Source organism: Stegostoma tigrinum, chromosome 25, assembly GCF_030684315.1.
Source record: "Stegostoma tigrinum isolate sSteTig4 chromosome 25, sSteTig4.hap1, whole genome shotgun sequence".
NCBI classification, from domain to species: Eukaryota; Metazoa; Chordata; class Chondrichthyes; order Orectolobiformes; family Stegostomatidae; genus Stegostoma; species Stegostoma tigrinum.
The window spans coordinates 47,488,703-47,514,806 of record NC_081378.1 but is presented as its reverse complement, the minus strand read 5'-3'; the positions used below and the strand labels follow the sequence as shown (position 1 = coordinate 47,514,806).

The following is a 26,104-nucleotide window of genomic DNA, read 5'->3' as shown; positions in this document are numbered from 1 at the left end:
GTGAGTGTGTGTGTCTGTGTGCGAGAGTGTGAGTGTGTGTGTCTGTGTGTGAGTGTGTATGTGTGTGAGAGTGTCTGTGTGTGAGTGTGTGTGTCTGTGTGTGAGAGTGTCTGTGTGTGAGTGTGTGTGTCTGTGTGTGAGTGTGTATGTGTGTGAGAGTGTGTGTGTGTGAGTGTGTGTGTCTGTGTGTGAGAGTGTGTATGTGTGTGTGTGTGAGAATGTAAGAGAGTGTGTGTGTTTGTGAGAGAGAGTGTCTGTGTGTGAGTGTGTGTGTCTGTGTGTGTGTGTCTGTGTGTGTGTGTCTGTGTGTGAGTGTGTCTGTGTGTGAGAGTGTCTGTGTGTGAGTGTGTGTGTCTGTGTGTGAGTGTCTGTGTGTGTGTGTGTCTGTGTGTGTGTGTGTCTGTGTGTGAGAGTGTCTGTGTGTGAGAGTGTCTGTGTGTGAGTGTGTGTGTCTGTGTGTGAGAGTGTCTGTGTGTGTGTCTGTGTGTGAGTGTCTCTGTGTGAGTGTGTGTGTCTGTGTGTGAGAGTGTCTGTGTGTGAGAGTGTCTGTGTGTGAGTGTGTGTGTCTGTGTGTGAGAGTGTCTGTGTGTGAGTGTCTGTGTGTGAGTGTGTGTGTCTGTGTGTGAGTGTGTATGTGTGTGAGAGTGTGTGTGTGTGTGTGTGTCTGTGTGTGAGAGTGTGTATGTGTGTGTGTGAGTGAGAATGTAAGAGTGTGTGTGTGTGTGAGAGAGAGAGTGTCTGTGTGTGTGTGTGTCTGTGTGTGAGAGTGTCTGTGTGTGAGAGTGTCTGTGTGTGAGTGTGTGTGTCTGTGTGTGAGTGTGTCTGTGTGTGAGAGTGTCTGTGTGTGAGAGTGTCTGTGTGTGAGTGTGTGTGTCTGTGTGTGAGAGTGTCTGTGTGTGAGAGTGTCTGTGTGTGTGTGTGTGTCTGTGTGTGAGAGTGTATGTGTGTGAGAGTGTCTGTGTGTGAGAGTGTCTGTGTGTGAGTGTGTGTGTCTGTGTGTGAGAGTGTCTGTGTGTGTTTGTGTGAGTGTCTGTGTTGTGTGAGAGTTTCTGTTTGTGTGAGAGTGTGTATGTGTGTGTGTATTTGCGTGTATGTGTGTGTATTTGTATGTGTGCGTGAGAGTGTGTGTGTATTTGTATGTGTGTGTATGTGTGTGAGTGCGTATGTGTATGTGTGTGTATGTGTGTGTGTATTTGTGTGTGCGTGAGAGTGTGTGTGTATTTGTATGTGTTAGTGTATGTGTATGTGCGTGAGAGTGTGTGTATTTGTATGTGTGTGTGTATGTGTGCGTGCGAGTGGGTATGTGAGAACGTGTGTGTATGCATGCACATGTGTCTGTGTGTGCATGTGCGTGCACACGTACATTTATGTGTGTGTGTCTGTGTGTGTGAGATTGTGATGTTAAAAGGCAAGGAGATGAAAGATTCAGGGCAGTTAGATTAGTGTTTGCTGAGTCACTGCCTGTGAATCAGAAATCACGTTTGAGGTGTAAAGCAGGCAAAAGCTGAAAGAGATTGAAAGGAGACCATCGGGGAGTGAAGTCTCACTCTCCTTTTTTTCAGAAATGAGGAAGTTGGCATATCCGAGGAGATGGTGCACTCGACTGTTCAATTCCTCACTTTCTTATAATATCTATTTTATTTAATTTGAGTTCTGCCTGAGATACGCTAAATGTCAACCGGAAGCACACCTATATAAGAGCCAATAGTTTGAGCGACTCAGTTCCAGCTGCTAATTCATCATCTTGCTCTCTATGAGCTAGAACCTGGTTACATAATGCACTCATACTTAACAACACAAGGGAACAATGGCTCAGGAACAACTTATGCTTCCCATTTAATATCAGCTATTTCAGGAAATTCACACTCCAGCATATGGCCACAAAGATATGCCCACCCACAGGTAGTCCTGACGTAAGACAGACTTGATCTGCCACTTAATAGACTAATTTAAAAAGGATGCAGCCTCTTTCTAACCTTTCATTAGCTGCTAATGAAATACAGACAAAGACATCTTTGTGCTGTGAAATGCTTTAAGTGAGAAAGAGGATTATTGTTGGTGGGTTTTCCCATTCTTCATTGAGCGAAGAATTCACGGGAGTTATCAGCGCTGGATTCGGAAGGAGTTATCGGTGAAACGAGACACTCGGAAGTGACTGAGAAGGTCCAGGTTGAATCGGAACAATGTCATCAAGTGGTTAGCAGCTTTCAAACTCGAAGTCACTCTTTGTTCACACAAATTCCATGCAGCATGAGGTCAGTGCTGAGAGAGAAGCCAGCTTTCAGACTGTAATCTCAGTGACAGAAGTTCAGGCCTGTTTCCATGGGCGCTGTTTTCTTGACAGCTTGAAAAAGTGGGCTGATGTTGTAAATCCACTTATATATCATTCCTGATGTTATTCCATTTGAAAATTGTGCCAAACCCAATTAATCCGAACACATCTTTTCGCCGCTGCACTTTTTTAGCAGGTGCCTGACTGTGTCATTTTACACTGTTCCACAGCCCTTTTCTGTAATGCTGTGGTTGGATTAGCGAGCACCTAATCTGATGCATTATTTGACTGGGGGGAAGCTGCAGCCATCAGGGCTGCGAGATAAGTATCCAGCCCGATTCCTTCACCAATCCACTCTTTTCTGAAAAGTTTAACCCTTGCACAGAACCGGAAATGACATAACCCAACTTAACAGACCTAGATCGTGTCAATTCCGGAGTGGAACAACATCGCTGCATCGGAGTCCACACTGATGATTTTGCCGAGCATGGTGACGAAACGTTTGTACGATAGCCAGCCAGCTCAGCGAGCAACTAAACATTGCTACCATGTGTTGTTAAGTATGAGTGCATTATGTAACCAGGTACCAGGTTCTAGCTCAAAGAGACCAGGTTCCTTACATGTTTAGAGCAAGATAATGAATTAGCAGCTGGAACTGAGTGGCTCAAACCATTGGCTATTATATAGGTGCGCTTCCAGTTCCAGTTTAGCATATCTCAGGCAGAACTCAAATTAAATAAGATAGATATTATAAGAAAGGGAGGAATTGAACAGTCGAGTGCACCATCTTCTCGGATATACCAACTTCACTCCCCGATGATCAGTTTAACCCTCAGTCAGCATCGCTAAAACAAATTATTACGGGAGCATGCTGTGTGCAAGTCAGATGATGCTTTCATCCACACTGAAATGGGGACTACACTTCCAACATGTTTCATCGCCTCAAATGTGCTTCAGAACCTGCTGAGGGTGAAAGGAGATCTATAAATACAGTTACCAAGATGTAGCTCTTTTGCTAAACTTGGCCCGATTAAGCCTGTAACATGAATGGCAGTTAGCACACCTGCGGCAGTTTTAGCTAAGAGCAAAAGCGTTCTGAGGACAGGTTTGCACAGGAGCGCTACCTGCAGCACCATTTCAGCTGGTCCAGTATTGCGTCGAAGATGTTTCTTGATGAGAAAATTCCAGTCGCACAAAGCTTGTTTCCATTGGACAAAGTACGATAGAACATGTGTGGAACGAAGCCCGAGCAAATTTCTTTAGCACTGTGCCCCCTTTGTTTCTCCTAATAATAGATTTATGATTAGATATTTTTAAAACAAGAAATCGCTGAAGAAATGTCTTTTGGCCAGGCTGTTAGATGAGGCACCGGATCTGAATCTAAAGGACAGTAAGATACCTCTGCATTTTCACCTCTAGGACCTCCTAAAGCCTGTTACAATCATCAACTACCTTTGAAATGCAGTCTCTGGTGTAATATGGGAAATGCAGAAGCGAGTTGGTACACAAGAAGCTCCTACAAAGAACGGTGTGATGCTAAGCAGCTAATCTGTTTTCCTCCCATTAGACATTGGGAAAACTGTAACCATTGCCTGGAGCTCCTGCAACAGTCTCCACTTCCTCGCCACCAACACACCCGAGATCAGCTTTGAATCTGCGTTGAACTTTCAACCAAGTATCTTGGCCATTACTAAACCTGCTTTTTCTGCACCTCAATACCATTGCCAGCCCCTGTCCTTAGCTGAGCAATTCTGTGTCCAAACCCCTCATCCATGCCTTTATTCCTTGCATAATTAGCTACTCAAATGCACTCCTGTCTGGTCTCTCACTTTTCTACCTTATGTAAACATGCCATCATCAAAGTCCCTGCTGCCTGTTACCTAATTCTTAACAAATGGTATTCATGTACCATGGTTACAAACAATGCTGGCTCCAGCTAAGTAATGCCTTGTCTTTAAACTTCGCATCCTTATATGCAAGTCCCCCAAAGTCTGATCCCCCTCCCTTTCTCTCCAGCCCTACAAACGTCTCAGAGATATCTGCATTCCTCCAATTGTACCTTCTTGAATAGCTCCAAAGTTAATCGCTTCAATATCGATGGCCATCCTTTCTAAGCCTTAAACCCTTGTCAAAACTCGCTGCCTGTCTGTCTCCTTTATGACACTCCTTACAGCCCATCTCTTCAACAAAGATGCCAATCATCCGTGGTAATGTCTTGGTGTCGTGTTGTCTTTTATAATGCTTCTGTGAAGGATTGTGGGATGTTTTTATCATGTTAAAGGCGCTAGGTAAATGATAGCTTTTGTTGTTAGTTAATGGATTAATAAAAAAAAAACCAGGAGCACTCTTCTGTTGTTCATTAAATAATGTCATGGGTGGCCCACAGTGACTCAGTGGTTAGCACCACTGCCTCACAGTGCTAGGGACCCGGGTTCAATCCCAGCCCCGTATACCTGCTGTGTGGAGTTTCTGCATGGCTCTGTGCCTGCATTGGTTTCCTCCCAGTGCTCCGGTTTCCTCCCGCATCCAAAATAGATGTGCAGGTTAGGGTGAATAGGCCATGGGAAATTGCCTGTAGTGTTCAGGGATGTGCAGGTAAGGGTGGATTGGCTGTGCTAAACTGCCCTGTAGTGTCCAGGGATGCACGGGATAAGTGGATTAGCCATGGGGAATGCAGGGTTACAGGAATATGGTTCATTTTCTGAAGAAGGGTCTAGGCCCAAAACGTCAGCTTTCCTGCTCCTCTGATGCTGCCTGGCCTGCTGTGTTCATCCAGCTCTATACCTTGTTATCTCAGATTCTCCAGCATCCGCAGTTCCTACTATCTCAGTAACTGGCCATTTGGTTCACACAGTTCGTGCTGTATTTCAACTTTGCACAAGCCTCCTGCCATCATACTTCACCACAACTATCACTTACATCTTTCTATTTGTTTCTCTTTCTTTGACATTTCTAACATCCGCTCACATCCCTTGTCACAATCTGACCCTGAATAAAATTGTGCTGCCCTGCTGTGGTGACCCTCCCATCAGGTGGGCATCATTTCCCCAGAGCGTAGAGCGTTATGGAAGGTGATCATTGACACTACTGCAGCCTGACTCTCCCACAAAAGTGCAGCAAGGCCCAGGGCAATATCTGACCAAAGACAAGGATACGGGGAGAGAAACAGGCAGCAAATAGCACAATCAATGGTCTTCATGCGAGAGAAACCCGATTCCTTCAATATACTTTGGTAGCTTTAAGCCGTGAAACAGGCCCAGTCGGAATTCCGCCTCCACTGCAGCTGAACTTCCCAAAAATACATATTCCGTTTGTGGGCGTGGTTGACGAGGCTGGCTTTCATTCCCATGGTTACCCTGAGATGGTGAAGCCAAGCCGTATTCTTGAGGTGCTGCTAGCCACTTTGATACGACCACTTGATTTATTAACGACTTCAGATACCCATGACAAGTCAGCCACTTTGATGTAAGGCTGAAGCTGCATGTAGGCCTGACTGTGTAAGAGTGGCAGGTTCCCTTCCCTGATGACAGTCGCATTTGACAGATCCCACAGTTTCATGGTCATGTTTGTAACGGAATAAACAGGATGATCCTGAGTAGAAATCAGGGCTCCTGAGATGCTGCTTGGCCTGCTGTGTTCATCCAGCCTCACACTTTATTATCTTGGAATCTCCAGCATCTGCAGTTCCCATTATCTCTGCCTAAATAATGTTTTGTCTATGGTATTGTAAGTTAACTTGTTACCATTAAGCCTGGGGTCTCTACTCTGAAGTTGCTGTGGAGAAAACTATTGAAAATCCCTTGACACCTATTTGCAGCCCATCTGAGAAATCTTATCAGGTTGTCTCCTTTGAAGGGGCGCTGAATGTTCAGCGAAGTTGTGTTTTTTTATGTGTCTGAGAAGATTAATTACTGTCAGGTTGGGAGGTTGTTATCACATTGCAGTTTTTTGAAGTTGCAGTAATGAAGAGCTCTTAACATGCAGAAGACTCCAACGATCACATCAGACAGGGTGCTGTTTCTGTGGAGCTGATGAGTAGGCAGCAAGTGACCAGAGACAACAGCTGAGAGAGTAAAGGAACTCCGGAAGCAGAAACAAAAAGCCCATTCTCATTCAGAATTAACGGCCAGAACACATTCAGCTAACAAGAGATTAGTGCGTTGTGCACTCTGGAGAAAAGTGCATCTGAGAGCGAAAAAGAACAAAGCAGGACTGTTGAAAAAAGAGGAAAAAAAGAAAGAAAATGTTTTTTTTCCTGTGACACTGAGCTTTTTTTTGTCAAAAAAGAGTTTTTTGAAGCCTCTTTTGGTTTACCTGACTGAAGAATTTGGTGACGAGCAGATGTGTTCACATTACATGTTAATTACTGGCAGTTGTGTGTTATTCACAGAATGAGGTTTCAAAGGTATGCAAGCTGGTCTTCTTAATGAAACATACCTGTAATTGGCGCAATTACCAGAACTGTAGATGATTTGTTCTCACAATCATTTATCTTGCTAAACGTATACATCAGGCAGCCAATTTACAACCTATTTAATAACAAAAAAAACCCTACTTCAACTTACAAAGAAATTTCGGTTTATTTCATTTCAAGGAGTGTTTTAATGTTTGGCAGATGTGCAAGATTTGTCAGTTTATCTGAATATTGAAAAACATGTGTCTTGGCTGTGACTGAGATCTCGTAGTCCCTGATAAGAACACCTCACACTCACACTTGCACATACACTATGCACATGCACACACAAACACACACACACACACGCGCACGCACTCAGACAGACAGACACACAGATACTGACACACATACAGACAGACACACACAAACATACTGACAGACAAATACACACACACACACACACACACACACACACACACACACACACACACACACAACAGATCATCATCGGCATCGATGGCCCCTCATATATGAGGATGACTCACTCAGGGTGAGTCTGTAGGTGGATGTACAGACCAATGGGGCTACTGCAGGCTCTGTTACACATGGGGCAGAAGGTGGTCAAGGGAAGGGGTGGGTGGGGCATTGGTGTGGCAGCATGATTCTTTCACTGCTTTCGCCTGGCATCTGGCACCTTCTCGGATGCTCCTCCTCCACTTTGGCCAGTGATTCCCAGGTGTCTGTGGGAATGCCGCACTTGAGGCCTTGAGGGTATTATTGAGATGTTTCTGCTGTCCACCTGGGGCACGCCTGACATTTCAGAGCTGGGAGCAGAGCACCTGCCTGGGGAGTCTCGTGTCTGTCGAGTAGACAACATGTTCAGCCCTTCGCAGCTGATCCTCTCCTATATGGCTATGAGATGTGGACTGTCAACAGCAACACCTTGAGGTGCTGGAGCAGGAGCGTCAGTGCTGTCTGCACAAGATTCCTGTGTATCTGCTTGGAAGAAAGACACACCAACTCCAACATCCTCGACCAACATCACACACACACTGTCTCTCTTGAACGCACAAGTGTGTGCACATACACACACATATGCATATACACACATGCACACACATGTACACACATATACACACATATATATATACATACATACACACACACATGTATACACACACATATACACAGATATATATATATATATATATATATATATCTATGCACAGGCTCACACAGATACACACACACACACACAGACTTTTTTGTGTCCGGCTGGAGTTTACAGCTGTTGTTTCCGGGATTAGAAGGGTTTAACGTGGAGTGCAGATGGATCCAGTACTATTGTCCAGAGCGTTTCAGGACAGAAAGTGAATTTAAAGGATAAACAGTGCGAGCTGATTGAAAAATCCTCTTGTTTAGCAAACTCTGTGGATTGACATTGCCTGCTGTTGGATAAGTGAAAACGGGGTTGTAGCTTTACTTGACATGGAATAGTTATTGTGGGAGCACAACAGCCTGGGACAAGGCTTGCACCTGTTCCAGTGTTTATGACCGAGCCATTAAAGGCTTAAACCAAGACATTAATATTATTTTCTTTGCCACTACAACTGGCTTTGCCTCAAAATGGACAAGCCCCAAGCCCACAGCAGCAGGACCCACCGCCCCCACCCTAAATCACCCAACAGTCCATTTCTAAGGTGGAACTTAAATCGGCAAAAACTGTAAGAACTGTGGATGCTATAAATCAGAACAAAAAATGACTGCTGGAAAAGCTCAGCAGCTCTGGCAGCATCTGTGGAGAGAAATCAGAGGTAAAGTTTCGGGTCAAGTGACAGTCCTGAGGAAGGGTCACTTGATCCGAAACGTGAACTCAGATTTCTGTCCCCGGATTTTGCCAGACCTGCCGAGCTTTCCCAGCAGTCTTTTTTTTAACGTGGATTGACAATCTGTTCCACAGAATACTTCACTCCGGTAACATGGTCTAGTTAAAAAAAAGCACAGTCAATCAGTGCATTCCTGGATTACACTGTCGCACAGGACTTTACTGTCTGAAAGGACTTATTATTTAACTGCAATTGTTTTTGACTCAAAAAGCAAGGGAAGTGGCTAATTACTTAATTATAAATTACATATCAAAGGTGATATGCTCTCAGGTGCTACAAAATTAGCAGTGCACTGACAACAATGATGATGGAGGATTTCAGTTGAGACAACAGGACACAGTGTTAACCTTAGGCTCCAACAAACAACATTCAAGTGGACTTTCAGATTTGCGCTGGGCTAAAGGTTAAAACTGTCATTTTGCTCTAATGTGGATGAGGTGAGACGTGCTCACTCAGTAAATGTTCTCAAATGAGTCCAGCATTGTGTATTAATATGTACTGCAGATACTGATCCATTAGGCTATTCATATACAGGCTAGTCAGACGTGGTAAAATGTCAGCACATTTCCCTGCTTCTGCTTCAAAGCCCATGCTCTGCTTGCTTTTTAACACCAGGGATGCAAGGCCAATAAAACAAATTTTGAATTATATTCTGCCCATGTCCGTCAGTTTTCACCAAATGGTCATCCCAAAGTTAATAGTGGAAGAAACATGAAGATAGAGTTGCATTACACCAGCATCCACAATGAGGTAGAATATTATCATCCTTTTGAGAATATTGTGCATTCAGGCATTTCAAAATAAAACGGAATAGTCTCTAACTTTGTTGCTATACCCTTGTTAACTCCAAACTCGACTGTCCACTTGTGGGCTGGCCTTCCAGCTCGCATCTTTCATTGGCTCAAGTCATCCAAAACTCTGCTGTCTCTTCTGTACCTTACACTTTCATTCCATCACCTTTCCACGTGCTAACCTGTTTTTAAAACTCGTTCAAGAGATGTGGGTGTTGCTGGCTGAGTCATCATTTATTACCCATCCAGAATGGCCCTTGAGAAGCCTGTGGTGAGCTGCATTCTTGAACCGCTGCAGCCCACCTTCTGTAGAGGCACCTACGGTGTCTTTAAAGGAGGCTCTTCCAGGATTTTGACCAGCGAACTGAAGGAACAGGGATAGAGTTCCAAGTGTCGTGGAGGGGGATCTAGCAGGCGATGGTTCTTGCCCTTCAAGCTTGGGGAGCTCGAGGATTTAGAAGGTGCTGCTGAAGGAGAAGTGTTGCAGTGTTCCGGCACATGTACAAAGTGTGTATTGATGTTAGAGGGAACCAATGCTTATTCTGTTGGAGGGGCTGTTGATCCAACAGGCTGCTTTGTCCTCTGTTTGTCCAGCTCCTGGAGGGTTGTTGGAGCTACACTCAACCATGTAATGTGGCCAGTGGTCCATCACATTCCTGACTTGTGCCTGGTAGATGGTAGGTAGGAGTCGCATAGGCTTAAACAGAGCTTCAGTCAATTAATGCTGCTCTTCCTTGTCTTCAAAACTTGCCACATCCTTGCCCCTGTCTAATCTTCTTGGGCACCACAATCCTCTGACTTAGCTGTGCTCTTCCAGTTCTAGCCTTGTGTGAATCGTCAATTTTACTTGTTCTACCATCGGTGTCTGTACATCAGCTGCTTTACGCCTAAGCTCTGGAATTCTCTGCCTAAACCTCTCAACGTGGAGATCTCTCTCTCCTTTAGATCACTGTTTGAGACCTATCTCTTCAATCACCAGTGCATCTGCTAATGCCCTGACATCTCCTCAAATCACTTGGTGTCAAACCTTGTATAATAATATTCCTTTTGAAGTTCTTTGGGTTATTTTATTGCTTCTTAGGTCCTACATAATTGTAAGTTGTTTTGTTTTATAAGCTTAGCACAATGTTGCAAGTTAAGAATTAAAAGGTAGTCAAGATAATGAGCTTGTATTACCGCTGTTTCCTCAAAGACTTCAAATAATAAGCAGGTTGTTGGTTGTCTGCACATTAGTCAAAAGCCTTTCACTCATTGTGTTGAAAGGTTTTTGTTTCTAATTATGATCAGTCGAGATACAGAGCAGAATGTTGGATGCCGAAGAGGCAGTCACGCTTTTGCAGCAGCACTTATAAGGCCTGTAAGAAAAGGAAAACTTAAAAAGAAATCCAGAATGTTTGTGAATAAAAGAAATTTTGGATGTAGTTGGGGCCTCTCACAGTCACAGGACATTACAGTGTTTGGCACAGCCAGTAGAGTGCTTTAGAAGAATGGTTACTGTTGTTGTGTATGAAAAGAACAGCCAACTTGTGCAAAGCAAGCCTACATTTGTCATCTTATTGTGTGATCGTACCCAGATAATCACTTCTTGTGATACTGATTGAGGGCAAGATATGTGCGGGGCCTTTGGCAATATTCCCTTTCTCTTCAACCCTGTGATGTGCGATGCTTTGCATTCCCCTCATTTTAACATCTCATTTGAAGGTGTGTCTGCCTCCAGAAAAGCAGCACTCCCTCAGTACCGTACTGCAAACTCGAACCTGCAACATCGTGACTTTAGTAATGAGCTGCAACTCTGTTCAAGTCAGGTAAATTGCTCAGAAAAGGTGGCACGGGCGTTTTCTTAATATGTGTTGTTGCATTCCTGCTCACTGGAAAGTCAAGAAAAAGGAATGATCTAGCAGTTACGCAAACACTAGACATCCCAAAAGGCTTTACAACCAGTGACACACTCTGGAAGTGCTGTGATATAGAGACCACTGTCGCAGAAGTAGTATGGGGCGGTCGCACACAGCACGTAGGATGCCCACAGCACTTTGTGGAGTGGACCAGGAATGTCTCCACCAACATTTGTATTTTTAGAGAATTTTATGGCATATGGGAATCAGCAGCAGGGCTAGTATTTGTTACCCATTGCTAATGGCTTCGCGAAGCTCTTGCAGAAGGCACTCTCAAGTCACTGTTACTGCTGATATAGAATCTCAAGTAGGCCTGGTGGGATAAGGATGGCAGATTTCTTTTCTGAGGAGAACCAGATGGATTTTTACAATAATCAATATTCACCGTTACTGAGATTGATTTTAAATTCCAGATTTATTCATTGAATTTAATCTGGCATGCGGAGATTTGAACCCATGTCCCCAAAGGTTAGCCTGCGCCATTTGATCACTTTGTTCAATGACCAACCACTGCCAGCCCAAATGCTATGGTCAGTAGTGGTGAACGAGAATGCCTTATCAGAATGTAAACTAATATACAGGTACTTCAATAAAATCACTCGGTAATTTAAGCAAAAGAGATTTCTTTCCCCCTGGATTTATCATCTTTATCCGTAAAAAATTGGTTGGCTTCATTCAGTACTTAATTGACCATTCCTCACCTGGTCCTCTGCATTCTTGCAGGCCACACCTTACTGAATCCATCAGTTGCGAAATCTTCAATACTCTTGTGTTAATGATTCAATTCCTCAAAGAAAGACGGGAAGGAGCTCATTCTCTACTATCTCACTGGTATGGTGTATGGAAGTGCTGCCTTTTATAATGGAAATGGATTTTGATCAAAAGGGTTTAACCAGCATTAAAAGCTCAAATTTCTATCCTATCCGTTTGAAAGTGGTTGGCCAATCTACCATGATTTTAAGAAAAGTTCGCCATTCCTTAACTTGTGCATTTTATTTGCTCAAATCAAATGACCTTGGGTGGTGTAATCTGACAATTCATCGAGTCAAAAAACGAATTTTCCTGGTGGGTCTGTTAGCAAAGGCTTTTCTGAGATACACTACTCCCTGTTGAGCTTTCAGTCAGGTTCAAGTGCTGACTTGTGTTACATTGTAATCTCTGTATTGACAGGTTATGTTTTCTCTTCATTAGCCCTTAAGGCAGACTAGCACTTGCAAAGGGATGGGAATGTTGAATTCATCTGAGAACTTTCTAGTCATTTTCAATAACATCACTTTTTTTTCTGTAATTTTTTTTTCTTCTTGGCAGCACAGTCCCTGGTAGGAACCATCTGTCACTCTGTTTTCAATGCGTTGTTCAGAATCTTCATGCTTGGCAAAGTCACTTTTATCTCCAGAACCTTTAGAAGTTCTGGGGCTTCCTGCCGATCTCGTCTGTGTAAAATATTCTGCACAGCTGTTTGTTTTATTTTGTTTGAGACTATCCGTAATCCAAATATAGTAAGTGTGCCTCTGCTTAAAAGACAACACAGTTGAGCTTTGTGAGAAGGTAATAGAGACTGAAGAATATTTTTCTTCTCGAGATCCAGCATCTGATCCTTATCTGATCTGTATTCAGTGGATCAAGCATGATATGAACCGCACCCTTCCACTCACACTTGGCAAAAACAAACCCAGGCCATTCAGCCCAACTGGCCTGTACTGATATTTATTATCCACACGTTATATCCTTCTACCTTACTTCACCTCACTGTCTTGGCACACCCTTCTGTTCCTTTCCACTGCCTTTCCATCAGTCATGATCGTGTTGATTGATGGCCCAGCTCGAAGGGCCAAATGGCTTGCTCCTGCTCCCATGGTTCTATTTCCTTTTCCCCTTGAATATATCTGGGTGACTCGCCTCAGCTAGTTTCTATGACATTAAGTTCAACATGCAAATCAGCCTCTGGCTAAAGATGTTTTTACTGAACTCCTTATTTTTCAGGGGCCGTTTCATTTTTATGGTTTCTCTGAATAACAGAATTCCTAGCGTGTGAAAAAGGTCACTCAGCCCATCCTGACCCTCCAAAGAGCATCCCACCCGAACTCATTGCCTCTTACTCTCTCCCTGCATTTCCCATGGCCAGCCCACCTAACCTGCACATCCTGGACACTATGGGCAATTTAGCATGGCCAGTCCACCTAACCTGCACATCTTTGGACTGTGGAAGGAAACTGATGCACCTCGAGGAATATCACACAGACACGCGTAACATGCAAACCCCACGCAGACAGTTGCCCCAGGGTGGAACTGAACCCGAATCCCTGGCCTTGTGAGGCAACAGTGCTAACCGCTGTGCCGTCCTGCAATGATTCCTTGACCTGAAAGACTTGCCCAGCGTAAGCAAAGTCTATGTTGAAATCTTTCATCATCTTTTAAAAACAAGATAAAATTGCCACAGTCCTACTCTCACTCCTGAGAGAGAAACAGACAACTGGAGGTGGCTTAACCTGAGAGACACCACACCTTGGCTGAGGAGAGATTCTGTGAAGGAGAGACTTTCAACCATTGCAGGAACTGAACTCCTGCTGTCTGCTTTAGCACTGTATTGCAAACCCGCCATCCAACCAACTGAACTAACCAACCCCTTTAAAAACATTGGCAACTGGTGATGGTGCCGGGGATGAGAAATCGTTCTGCTTTTGCAGTGAATGAGCTGGCATAGGTTGGATAGTATTAAACGAGGCAAACATAGCTCCACCCACATGAGCTCAGCAATCGAGCTAAACCCAACCTTCAGATAATTGCCTTCCACTCTCCCACACTAACATGTTATTTACATTCTAAGCGTTCCCATCAGTATAAATAATAATTTTTTCAGTGAGAGGGGAGGTAGATGAGGACACGTTTATATAACAGGGATATTGTCTGTGGATGGGAGGCTTGATTTCAGTGGTAGTACTGAAGGCATATTTTCGTGCATTCAAAATATGCATTTAGCTACAATTTTATATTATTAGCGAGGAGTGGCAGTGAATGAAGGAAAAAAACACTGGCTTCGGTCATGAGCAGGCAACACGAACACATCAATCATTTGAATCTTTGAGCTAAGATTTTCTGACAATGTTGAGGGAGGCAGGAGATCTAAGGACGTCTATGATCCTTCCAGGTCATATCTGCCAAACCATAATCAAAGTCCCTGAACCTTGGTGCGGAGGTAGTTTTATGTAAGCATATGGCAGCAATAACTTCAGTGCAAGATTTTCACAAAAATGCGCGAATGAAGGAAATCTGCCCGGTCCACAGCAGACAACAGCCACCAGCCAACAGGAAAGTGTGTCATACGATGAAGGCACAATTAAAATAACCAGGCAATTAGCAGTACTTTTGAGTTACAGGACCAAGATTTCACCTCTGGGCGCTGGGTTCAGAGTGACTCATGTTTGTAGGAGGAGTGTCCCTGTTTGGCTTTCTTCGGCGGTCTGATGTGCATTGGGTTTGTACAGTCACAGCCCTGTACCTAATTGGTATGGCCCTACACTGTGTTATTTGTCACCAATTTGGCAGCCACACTCTGAAAAGCATTTTAAATTGCCAGTGAGCTAAGTGGAAACTTTTACACCTGGTGCAGTGAGATTAAAGTAAATTGCCAGGTTAGTTCAGCAGAAATAAAGAAGAAAAGCAGAAAATGCTGAAAACATTCAGCGGGTCAGGTGCCATATATGGCAGCAGAGACCCAGAGTTCAGGTTTTGGGCTCAACGTAGAACAGGTTTGAGTGTCACCAACCTGAGATGTTAACTCTGATTCCTACAGCACAGATGCTGTTAGATCTCCTGCATTGTCTCAGCATTTTCTGATTCCATTTCAGACATGCACCACCTACAGTGTTTTAATCTAACTTAGAAATGACTTTGTTCCGTCTGTGAGTGTGCTATTTCTGAACTTTATGAATTTCATGTTGCATTGATAAAATGGAAAGTCTTTTGCTTCTTACACCTAAAATATCTAAGCTAGATTAAAGTAATATTAGCAAAACTTCTTTTTGTTAAAAATAATTACTATTTAAATTCTACACTGCCCTGAACAAAGCACTAGACATGCTTAGGAATGAACACAAGTATTAGACTTTTTTTCAATCCATTTGGTTTGTTTCTTATTGGACCCTTTATTCCCCAGGGTAGGGGAGTCCAGAACCAGAGGGCCTAGGTTTAAGGTGAGTAGGGGAATATTTAGAAGGGGCAACTTTTTCACGCAGTAGGTAGTGCGTGTATGGAATGAGCTACAGAGGAAGTGATGGAAGCTGGTACAATTTCAACATTTCTGTGACACTACAATCACACTTTTCACTATCGTTCTGTGACTGTTGAACTCCAAAATACCATTTACCAGGTAATCTTATGTATCATGATAGTTGTGATCTCACTACCCATTCCCCACGCTAGCGGTGTGTTTCAATATTCATTCCTCAGGTCAGTTGCCTCAATATCCATTCACCAGGTTGGCTATACATCACATCATTTATCCCCCCATGAGAGATATTCTTGAGCTGGGATTGTTTTAGCTCTGCAGTAACATTTGTCTAAGTCAGAAGATTGTGGATACTTTTCTCACTTGGTAGACAGGACCCCAATGGTAATACTGCGGGTGCTCTACTTTATCAAGCATACATCCTTTAGAATGAAATTCAAACTGAAATACCATCCACTTTAGTTGCTATCGTGGCGAGACTTGGAAGAGTTTGGGGTCTTGGTAGTAAGTGCGAAAGGCTGCTTCAGTCTAAACATTGGCAGGGATACTTTTTATTCAATATTCTATGCATTACGTACACTGCTAGACTTAGCACAAGACCTTTGCAGTACATGTCTCCCCAGAGTCTGTCATGTGATCTCTTATGTCACTGCTGATGTAGTTGAATATTTGAGTATTAACCCTTTACACTGCCCTGTCAGACAGAGGTAAAAGATGGTATTCATTGAAGAGGGGGAGTAGAATTCTCCCTGACATTCTGGCCTTGCCCAACATTGATAATACAGATGATCGGATAATTATCTCATGGCTGTTTGCCATGTGCATATTTGCTTGCAGAGCTTTTTTTGCAATGACTATATTTTGAAAAGTAATTAATTAGCTGCAAAGTGCTTTCAATGTGCTGAGGTTGTGAAAGGAGCAACTCAAATCTCTTCCCCAACTGTATTTATTTCCTGGCTGCCTCACAACAAGAAGAGCCGACACCACTGCAAGAGCCTGGAGTCACGTGAGGGCCGGGCCAGGTCAGGATGACAGGCTTGCGTCTATGAAAGACGTGTGTGATCCTGTTGGATTTCTAGTATTCAACCCAACAACTTGTTCTTATAGGCGTCAAATTGGATTTTGTACTCAAGATTGCTTAGATCTCTTCTGGCCCATGAACCACGAAGCTAGCACTTCAGCCATTGGGAAATAATTACCACTTGTATGGAACATGTGGTGATGAGCTATGTGTTGTGAATAGTCCCTGCGTTTAACTGCAATGCTGCTTCTTTTATTCAAAATAAAAGGTCTTCTTCTCTTCTGATTGTTTGCGTTTTTTTTGTTGATGTTCTTGTTTCATGTTCAGCAGGTTCAAGGTCAGTTGCCTCCGTTGATGATTCCCGTGTTCCCTCCTGACCAGCGAACGTTGGCAGCTGCAGCGGCCCAGCAAGGATTCCTTCTGCCTCCTGGATTCTCCTACAAACCTGGAGGATGCAGTAAGTGTTTGGAATACTCGGTAGCAGGCAGTGCAGCAGGGGCAAGTTCCTGGAGACACTCGGGGCAAATGCCACATTGTGGCATGTTGTTAGTCTGTCAGCAAGACAGGCTGGATGATCTTCAGAGAAATAAATCAGGGATGAAGAAGTAATCTAACATAACAGCAGTGTTCTTCTGGGGTGTGAAGTGAAGGCAACTTACCCTTTAGGCAAGTGGGTAGGAAAACCTATTTGTTATTTATTGACTGCATGCTTGAATGAAAGAATGTGCTTTGCAAGAAGAGTCAAATTACATATGGTCTTTTGAATTTTACTTAACTGATAATGTGACTGACAATTATGTGTTTCTTTTTCATTGTGGTATAATAAGGGAATAATTAATAATTACTTAAGAACCTGTCTCTTAGCAAATTCTGACTGACTCTGAGACTTAACTTTGATTAATAAATTAAGCTGAGGAGACATTTGTTTACTTGTAATTGATTTTAAATTTAAGCCCTGTAGTTAGGATCTCACCAACCAGTGGAAATGGCTGTAGGTTTTCCTGATTTACCTTCTGCAAAGTTCTTATGATTTTGAAAAAATTTTAAAAATCATATCCTTGCCACCATATTGGAAATTACTCCTACTTTACAGTGGAGAGGCCAGATGCCATCCTTTCATTCAACAGTTGTAGGAAGCAATAGCAGGGCTCCATCCAATTTTGAATGCTGCAGCCAGATCTGGTGGTGAATGGTTAAGCAACTTGTCTGCTATATCCCCTAGGTCAAAGGGTCATATTTGCTGGGTTAAAGGGAGTCAGGAAGAAGATTGGTCAGAGTGTGTGTGTGTGTGTGTGTGTGTGTGTGTGTGTGTGTGTGTGTGTGTGTGTGTGTGAGAGAGAGAGAGAGAGAGAGACATGGTTCTATTGGGAAATTGTACTTTAGAGTTGGAGGTGAGGCTGTGATTGATCAGATTGGTCACTGTAGAAATGGTGTGGGCCATAGGCCAGAGGATTGAGATTTTGTGAGTGCCACTGTAAATCAATTGAATACGTGTTTATTTTCTGGAACAGTTACAGAAGGAAATAGAGTTTAAGTCACAGAAGTGAGTTGTTTTTGGGGATTGATACAAGGAAGTGATGGCCTTATTTCAGATGGAGACTATTGAAATTATGAGACCATATGAGACAGTAAGGTGAAGGGAGTGAACATGGCTTGGAGAATTAAACGGAGGGTTAAATTTGGAAGCCATTGAACTCAAAGGAGAGAGAACATGATGAATTGAGATGGAGATTGAAACTAGTTAGGATGGAAAAAGCATTCAGTGTAGATGCTGAGGAAGGAAAGCAATAAAGTTACTCAGTGGGAAAATGAGCTAGGCAGTTGGACAGTGGTAAAGGTTAAAGACAAATGAGAAATGAGAAATGTGGAACAAAGTAAGATACTCCAAGCCCAGAAACAAATGCCAGAGGAAGAGATAGGAAGACCAAGTGGGAGCTGGTGAATCAACAGGAGGTTTCCTTGTCCATATTTGACCTGATACTCCATTTGACCTCATGGGATGTAGAGTTAATGTTGCAGGACTCACATTCCCAAACCCAGGGATAATGACGGAGGAGGAGTCTCAGCTGTTGGATGTTGGCTGAAAGCTGCAAATCAATGAGCCTGACTGTGTCAGCATCTTACTTTACTGGTCAGTAGAACAGCACTCCTAATTTGGGTAAAATTCCCCTTTAGTTACGGAAGGGTGCATTGTAGGATTGAGTGGATTAGGTTTGGTTTTCTTGTTCTTTTGTTGTGTGTTTCTCTACCTTCATCCAAGAGCCTGGATTCCAAAAAGGTCGAGGAGAAGTTCAGGTCATGTACTGTCTCCAATCTAAGGCTTCTTTATAACACTGCTTATTATATATTAACAGCAAGTGCTACAATTCTCACTACTCAGAGATATACTCATCCTACTGTTACATTATTAAAAGATTATTCAATGAACTCTTTTGCCTAGTTGGTCTACTCTCTGTGCTTCTCTGCATAGGTTTCTTGCTTCTAATCTCTCTCTAACTCCACCCACAATATACTATGTATATCTAATGAGTGTCAGCTCCATGATGTTGTTGCAAGGTGTCCAGGGTCTCATAGTCCTCACAATAGCCCTTCCCAACATTTTTCCTTTGCCATAAAGGTTGATTATCATTTATAAATATTCTCAAATGAGACGCCTTGATGACTTCTTTATTCAATATTTACTGTATGTTTTATCCTTATTTCTCCCATCCCTCTCGAAGTTTTTAACTCGACTCATCCCTGTCATTAGAGGAACCAGGAAATTCTGTAATAAGTTCTGGAAACTCTTGAGGAAAAGTTGGTGAGCTTTCGTTCTCTCTGTCACTTTTTGTTCAATCAGTAGTGCTTGCTGAAGGGTTCTGCATTGATGTAACCACAGGAAGATATGGCTTGTTCTCTTTTATTCATCAATAGGATATAGGTCAGGTGATGGTATTACTTCTCTAAGAAGAGAGAGATATTGTTCAAAATTTTAGGAATTGCATTTTCCCCGTTTGCCAGTATGCTGGTGTATCAAATGGGTGCGGTAGCTTAATTTCCTTCTGGTGGAAAGCTCATTACTGGTGAATTTTGTGGCATTGGCTGATTGTTGGTGGGCTGTATTGAAGTCCATTATTTTCCCACTCTGAATGAGGATTGTTGACAGTAAATTTGTTGCCTTGTTGTGTTGACTTAGTTGTTAAAAGCTATTAAAATTTTCTCACTGTAGAACCATGACTGAAAGCTGTTAGCCTCTGTTGCTCTAAGCACTGTTTTCAATGTAAAGTTTGACTTTCCTTCACCAATATGGCATCTTCATAGAGATGAATGAAGGTATTTTCAAGGATAGCTGAAGGATTTCTAAAAGATCTCAGGGTGGAAACCTCTTCAAAATGGTCTCAGTGAATAATTCAGTTGTGTTTTGACTGCTAAAGATGGCCACTGTGACGCTTGCTCTTCCCATTTGAAGCACTGTTCCACTGAATTCGACATCCAATTTGTGTTCTTTTTCTTGAACACTAATTTTTTTAAATGAAAAGACATTCTTAGTTACCGAATAAAACCAACATTTCACACCCAATCCGTCAACATTATAAAAATAAGTCATGCTTCACCACCAGAGCGCCAAAACCTCAGATTCCAAGAAGCAGTTTATATCCACAGTATTTTCAATCAACTTATTTTAAGCTAGTTTCTGGTGAATTTTTTTAACTTGCTCAATGTAAACTTAGTTATTGGATAAATAGTCTAGAGCTGCTAGATCACTGTTATAAGTAATGGCTTAATTAGTTTTCTTTTCTAGATTCTAAGTCCAGATTTATCCCTTTGGCACCTGCCGGGCTTTCATTGCCTCACTGTTTCATTTCCTTCAGAGCTTGTTCCCCATATTATTGGCTGTAAAATGTACAACTTTGGCTTTTTTTTTGTAGGAATGTTCTGTTCAGAAGCTTTTTTCCTTCACAGCAGCTACAGCTGTTCTGGCTGCTTGCTGGCCTTAAAGCTGTTTTGGAGTTATTGTCAAAAAGTCATTTCTTTTTTAAACAAAATCCAGTCAAACGATTCCGGGTGTGTTTATCGATCTTTACTACTGCGATAATTTTCTAGGATGGGAGTCTTGTCGCTGCCAGCATCTTTTGTTTTGTGGCTTTTTGGGAAAAGGTTGGGTTTAAAGTAGTCCACCCAGGGAGGAGATAAGGTTCGGGTTTCTTTATTATCCAGTACATTGTACATTAAGACTAAATCCTACAAAGCGTGGTATTCGGAGATATGCTGGACTCCAATCTTACTGTCATATTAGCTAAAGGACTATTCCATAAAATCTCTTGCCTGTTGCTAATTGTTTTACTCCATGTGCTTATCTGTATGTGTTTCAGTCTTCTAGTTTCACTTGAGGTAGGTCCATTGTATGCTGTTTATGGTCAGTAAGCAAAAACTCCATCATATCATTGCAAGGTTATTGTAGTGTTCTAAAACCCTCACATAACTCTTCTTTCTGGCACCTAGTTTGATGCTGAGTGACCCGTCCAGCTTTAGACCTTGTTATAATGAAGCATCTGAGATGCCCTCTAGGCCATTTGAGAAAATATTGCAGTTAGTCTTGAGTCATGTCTGGGCTAGACCAATTAAGGACATTAAACTTTCCTCCCTTAAGGACAAGAATAGGGTGTCCCAAGCAGCAGATATGTTCCCACTTCAGTCCAACTAGTTTGGTATTACCTTTTTCGCTACAATACTGTAAATTTTTATTTATTAAATTTAGCGTCCAAAAGTATGCAAATGTGACTTCTCACTGTTAAGGATTTGCTCATCTTGAACCCCTTAAATCTGTTTGTTAACATTAGTAAATGCGTATGTATTGTAATTGTGAAGCATGGCAATTTTGAGATGCAGAGTCTTGAGCTGACAGTATTGAAATGGTTGTTTTTACACGTCATCTGCTGTGGATGTACTTGCATTCTATTGAACACATGTAGCAACAAACTCTTTATAGGATCAACACTGCTGAGTGCTTAAAAATGAAAATCTTTTCTTCCCATCCTTTCATTCTCTGACAAAGAAAAGCTTTGCTTAATTTTGATTTATTTCAACTTTACATTTTCTCCCTCCTTCTCCTACTGCTTTTCATGGTTCTTCAGCTCTGACAGTACGTTGAGAGTGATCTCCTGCTGTCCTACCCTGCGGCTCACTGTTAGCAGGACCGTGAGAGTGACTGGGAATATCTCCCTGTTGCATGTTCCCTGAACCTGTTTGAAGCAGGAGGTCATTTTCGTTTGACAGGTCCGGCCAGTCACACAGTGGCAGAGTGGCAGTGTTTGCTTTTGCACTTGTTCATGGTCTAGGCTAACACGAATATGAATAATGACCCAGAAATATAACACAACAGCCACAGAATTCAATTAAACAAATGAACTCCCGCACGCACACAAGAAAATTGTGTTTGAAATAGACCAGTCACATCCCCTCAGTGATCGAGTTGAGAAATTGTCCACGGGTCCTTTTTTATTCACAGAAGGTGGACATCACTGGCCAGGCAGCATTCATTGCCCACTCCTAATTGCCCAGAGGGCAGTTAAGAATCAACCACATTGCTGTGGGTCACATTTTGGCTGTACCAGGTGAGGACAGCGGTTCCTTCCCTAAAGGACATTAATGAACCTGAGAGGTTTTCCCCCATATATGGTTTCATGCTCACCATTAGGCTCTTTATTCCAGATTATATTGAATTCAGACTTCATCTGCCACATTGCATGGTGAGATTTGAACCTGCGTCTCTGGATTGATCATCTAGTGACAATACCGCTAGGCCATCGTCTCCCTACCTTCTACTATTGTCTACGACAAAGCTACCTTCACTAGTCTTTATACACTTGGGGACTTTTATAGTTCCATGAGCTACAAGGTCTGACTTAATCAGCAACCTCGTAAATAGGCCCTAACTCTCCTGAGCCAGTTTTAAACATTTTTTGTGAAATCATTCACTGGATATGTATGTCTCTGGCTAGGCCCCTACTTATTACGCATCCCTAATTACCCAGAGGGCAATTAAGAGTCAACCATGTTGCTGTGGGTGTGGAGTCACATGTAGACCAGACCAAGCAAGGATGGCAGTTTCCTTCCCGAAAGGACATTCATGAACCAGATGGTTTTTTCCCGACAATTGACAATGGACACATGGTCATCGTTAGACTCTATTTGTTGAATTCAAGTTCCACCACCTGCTGTGGGAGGATTCGAACTCAGGTCCCCAGAACATTATGAGGTCTCTGGATTAACAGTCCAGCGGTGATACCACAAAACCGTGACCTCCCCAGTTTGTATACCTTGCCAGTTTGACGAAGCTGTAAGAGGCTCACCACAGCCATTCTGTGGGATGTTGGCTACCCTGATCAGATTATTTCTCACTGTCTGTTGAGGAAACTCACAAGAGGCCACAAGAGTGATTGCTCAATGTTCTGGTAAGTGCCCAGTGTACCACAGAGTATTGGGGAAGGGTAGCGTTCCTTCAAATTTTGAGCACCTGGTGATGCTAACTATTTCATGCAGTTGGGTGGAGTTTGTCATTAACAGCCCTGCCAGAAAGGTGCCCATCACCCAAGGGAGTAATGCAGTAACTGAGTTTCAGTGCTTTGGTGATGCTCAGCATGTAAGCTGTTTGTCCCAAAGACTTCCAGATCATATCAATCAGCATACATGCCCACTGATCACAAGTATTAAGAGCCTGACATTAGCCAACCAGCTTTTGTTAGGAGATGCAAAACTCAGTGTCCAACAGTAAATGTGATTCTGCAACTGGACAACATGTGATAAGTAATGCTGTGTGTGAAGAGTTATCAGCCAATTTAAGATTGTGAGTTGGTCTTGTGTGGTACGCTTGTGTGCACTGAAAGACACATATGTTAAGGCATAAGGTGCTGTTATTTGCAGAGAGAAAGAACTGTACATATAATGAACCTGTTTCAGCTCAACAAAATAAATGACATCCATTCACAGATTCATGGCCAATTAATCCACTTCCTTACACTGCCAATCATCATCAGTTGGTGCATTCTCCATGGTAACACCTCTCCCGAGGACCCCAGCTGGCAACCAGTCAGCACTGTCGTCTCATGCAGTAGAAATGTTGGTTTTCCCCATTCCTGTGAATTGTCCTGACGAGTGTGGATAAATAGTTTGGACAAAATGTGTTCTTTTCCAGCAAAGCTCAAGTTCTGTACGAGCAAACAGTGGCCTAAGCAGATGTGGAATAAAAATTTGGGGTTGAAATTTGACTACTGACGCAGATGGCTTGAGTTGGACAAGTGTCAGATTTGCCCCAGTACAAATATGTGCAGCCCTTGGAGCTGATGCCCTTTGACCTGGAAGTGTAAATTTTGTGGCCACAGGGGTGGCATGAGGAAGTTGACTGCCCCAGTTTTCTTGGACTTAAAGCAGTTATTAGGCCCTTTCCCTTTGTACCATTTCTCCATGATCCTTAGTCAGTCACCCAGCATCCACTCTGAGAGGGCATGTTGTACGCCCCATGTGGAGATGGAAAAAGATTAACTTACAATCAAATGCATTTTCTCCCTCTACATACTTGATCGTGAAAATAACACTCCCCTTCGTAAAACCCAGTCAGACGTTTAAGATCTCATTCAGAGATTAATCTTACATAATAACAGACATCTGTTTCACTAACCATTGTAAAGACAGCGAATCCTATGACAGCCTCTTCATGCTGCCTGTCACTCTTGTGAATGTGAGTCTCCATTAAGATAATTGTAAGTGCTTTTGGTTAGGAAGTGGTGGCCGATCTTCTAAATCTGGGAAAAAGCCTGTTATTGTGAAAGGTTCTGGAGACTTATCAACTCCATGAAAATCCAGCCTCAGTGCTCATGCCCATCTGTCTAATTGTTGGTTAAAGCCTGTCTGGTTCACATCAGACTTCAGACAAACAGTGGTCATGGCTCTATTCACGTGGCTGGTGCATTTGTCGCAGTGGTGGACACATCTTGTGGCAGTGCCACCACTATCACCCCTGGGTGCCTGGATGAGATTAAAAGCTGACCAGGCACTTTCCTGGTCAGCCTTAGGGATCTTGGGTCCTGCAGGGTGAATTCCACACCTCTGGCCAATCAGAGGCTGGCAGCAGTTTCGTGCCACTGAGGAGCGGTGCCCACTGCCAATACTGCAGGAGGAGGACCAGCCATCGAGCCTCAGACCCAGAAGTGTGTGTGTGTGTGTGTGTGTGTGTGTGTGCGCGTGCGTGCGTGCGTGCGTGCGTGCGTGCGTGCGTGCGTGTGTGTGTGTGTGTGTGTGTGTGTGTGTGATGGTGGGTGGGGGGAGGATGTCTGTCAGACTGGTTGCAGTGAGGAGTGGGAGGAAGGTCAGTGGACTGGGCAAGGCCTGGCTCCCTACAGGAATGGCCCTTGCCACTGGCTGTTGGCTACAAGATGCCCATGTGGGGCTAACCCTATTTCAGGTTCATGGCCTGGGTAGCTGTGAGAATGGTGAGCTGTCCCCTAACCTGCCAGTCCGCTCCGCAGAGCCACTGTGCTCCACCAACCCATAACAAAATATCCATTGGAATGCTACCAGAGGGACCGCCTGGCATTGGTCGAGTTATCAGGCGTCGCACAGGTGTACCCAGCCCAAAGCAACTCCCCGTGAACCTCCTCACTGACATCTGGCGATGTGTGTTGGAATTGGGTGAGGTGTCCCACAGAACACTCATAGACCAAAAGCTGCTTTGGCACCCAATTCCAGGCCTATGGGGCAAGGGCAATGGGAACATGGGTAACCTGCCACTCGCAAGACCCTCTAAGGCACAGAGCTTACTGACTGAACAATACCACCATTCCTTCGCTGTGGCTGTCTCTGAAACAGCACGGTAAATATACCCACATTACTCAGACTGCAGGGGCTCACATAGACAGCTCACCATCAATGTCTCCAGGGCAGTTAGGGGCAGGCAACAAATGCAGGCCTAACCATCCTGTAAATGAATTAATAAAAATGGCATCATCCTAGATCACTCTTTCTCTATTCTGCAAATACGCCTTGGTACTGAGGGCATCTTGCTTGGATGTGAAGTACACGTTGGGAAAGCGTGACTAATGTCTGGTAAGGGCAGGCTCAGAGAGACTAGTTTAACAACTGGTGATCTGCTTGCTTTCGTTTTACATTGAAAGGAATAGGTGGTTAATTTTGCTCAGTGCAAAACTGGCAAGCAAGGCTTTCATCAGCCGACCTGAGTCATGTTCAAGCAACAGAAAATGTCTGTTGTCTGAGCTTATGTTAGTACTGCTGCCTCGGGTGGGGGATTGGCATCTAGAGGTGGAGAAGTGGAAGAGTTATTGTTGACAGGAGGCGCAGTAACTTTGATTGGCAGGAAGTGAGGACTTGCTACTCTCAGCAATATGCGCAGTCTGAAGCTGAGCTTCTATATCCCCCATTGACATTTGGGTCATCAGCTGTTGTTTCGGCCCTCCCCTGCAGTTGTTGAATGCCTGTTAAATACTGGGCTGCAGCTTTGCGACGGTGAACACGACATCCTTCTCACATTAGCTGACTGTGCCACCTCATTTTTAAAAACAGAGGGGTGCCTCTTCCTTATACTGTCGCTAGCGGCAAAACGCAATAACCTATACTGTGATA

General features: G+C 43.4%; 1 protein-coding gene across 9 annotated transcripts in view; it reads left to right on the top strand.

Annotated features, from left to right (window-relative positions):
• sox5 (SRY-box transcription factor 5) overlaps positions 1 to 26,104 on the top strand; it is a 379,139-nt gene that overhangs the window by 234,097 nt on the left and 118,938 nt on the right. For 7 of the 9 annotated variants that reach the window (XM_048554395.2, XM_048554391.2, XM_048554396.1 and 4 more), the window contains one exon: positions 16,817 to 16,946. In XM_048554395.2, the coding sequence (XP_048410352.1) occupies positions 16,817 to 16,946 (130 nt within the window). The remainder of the gene's footprint in view (positions 1 to 16,816; positions 16,947 to 26,104) is intronic. The other 2 variants (XM_059654702.1, XM_048554392.2) reach the window with 1 other exon arrangement.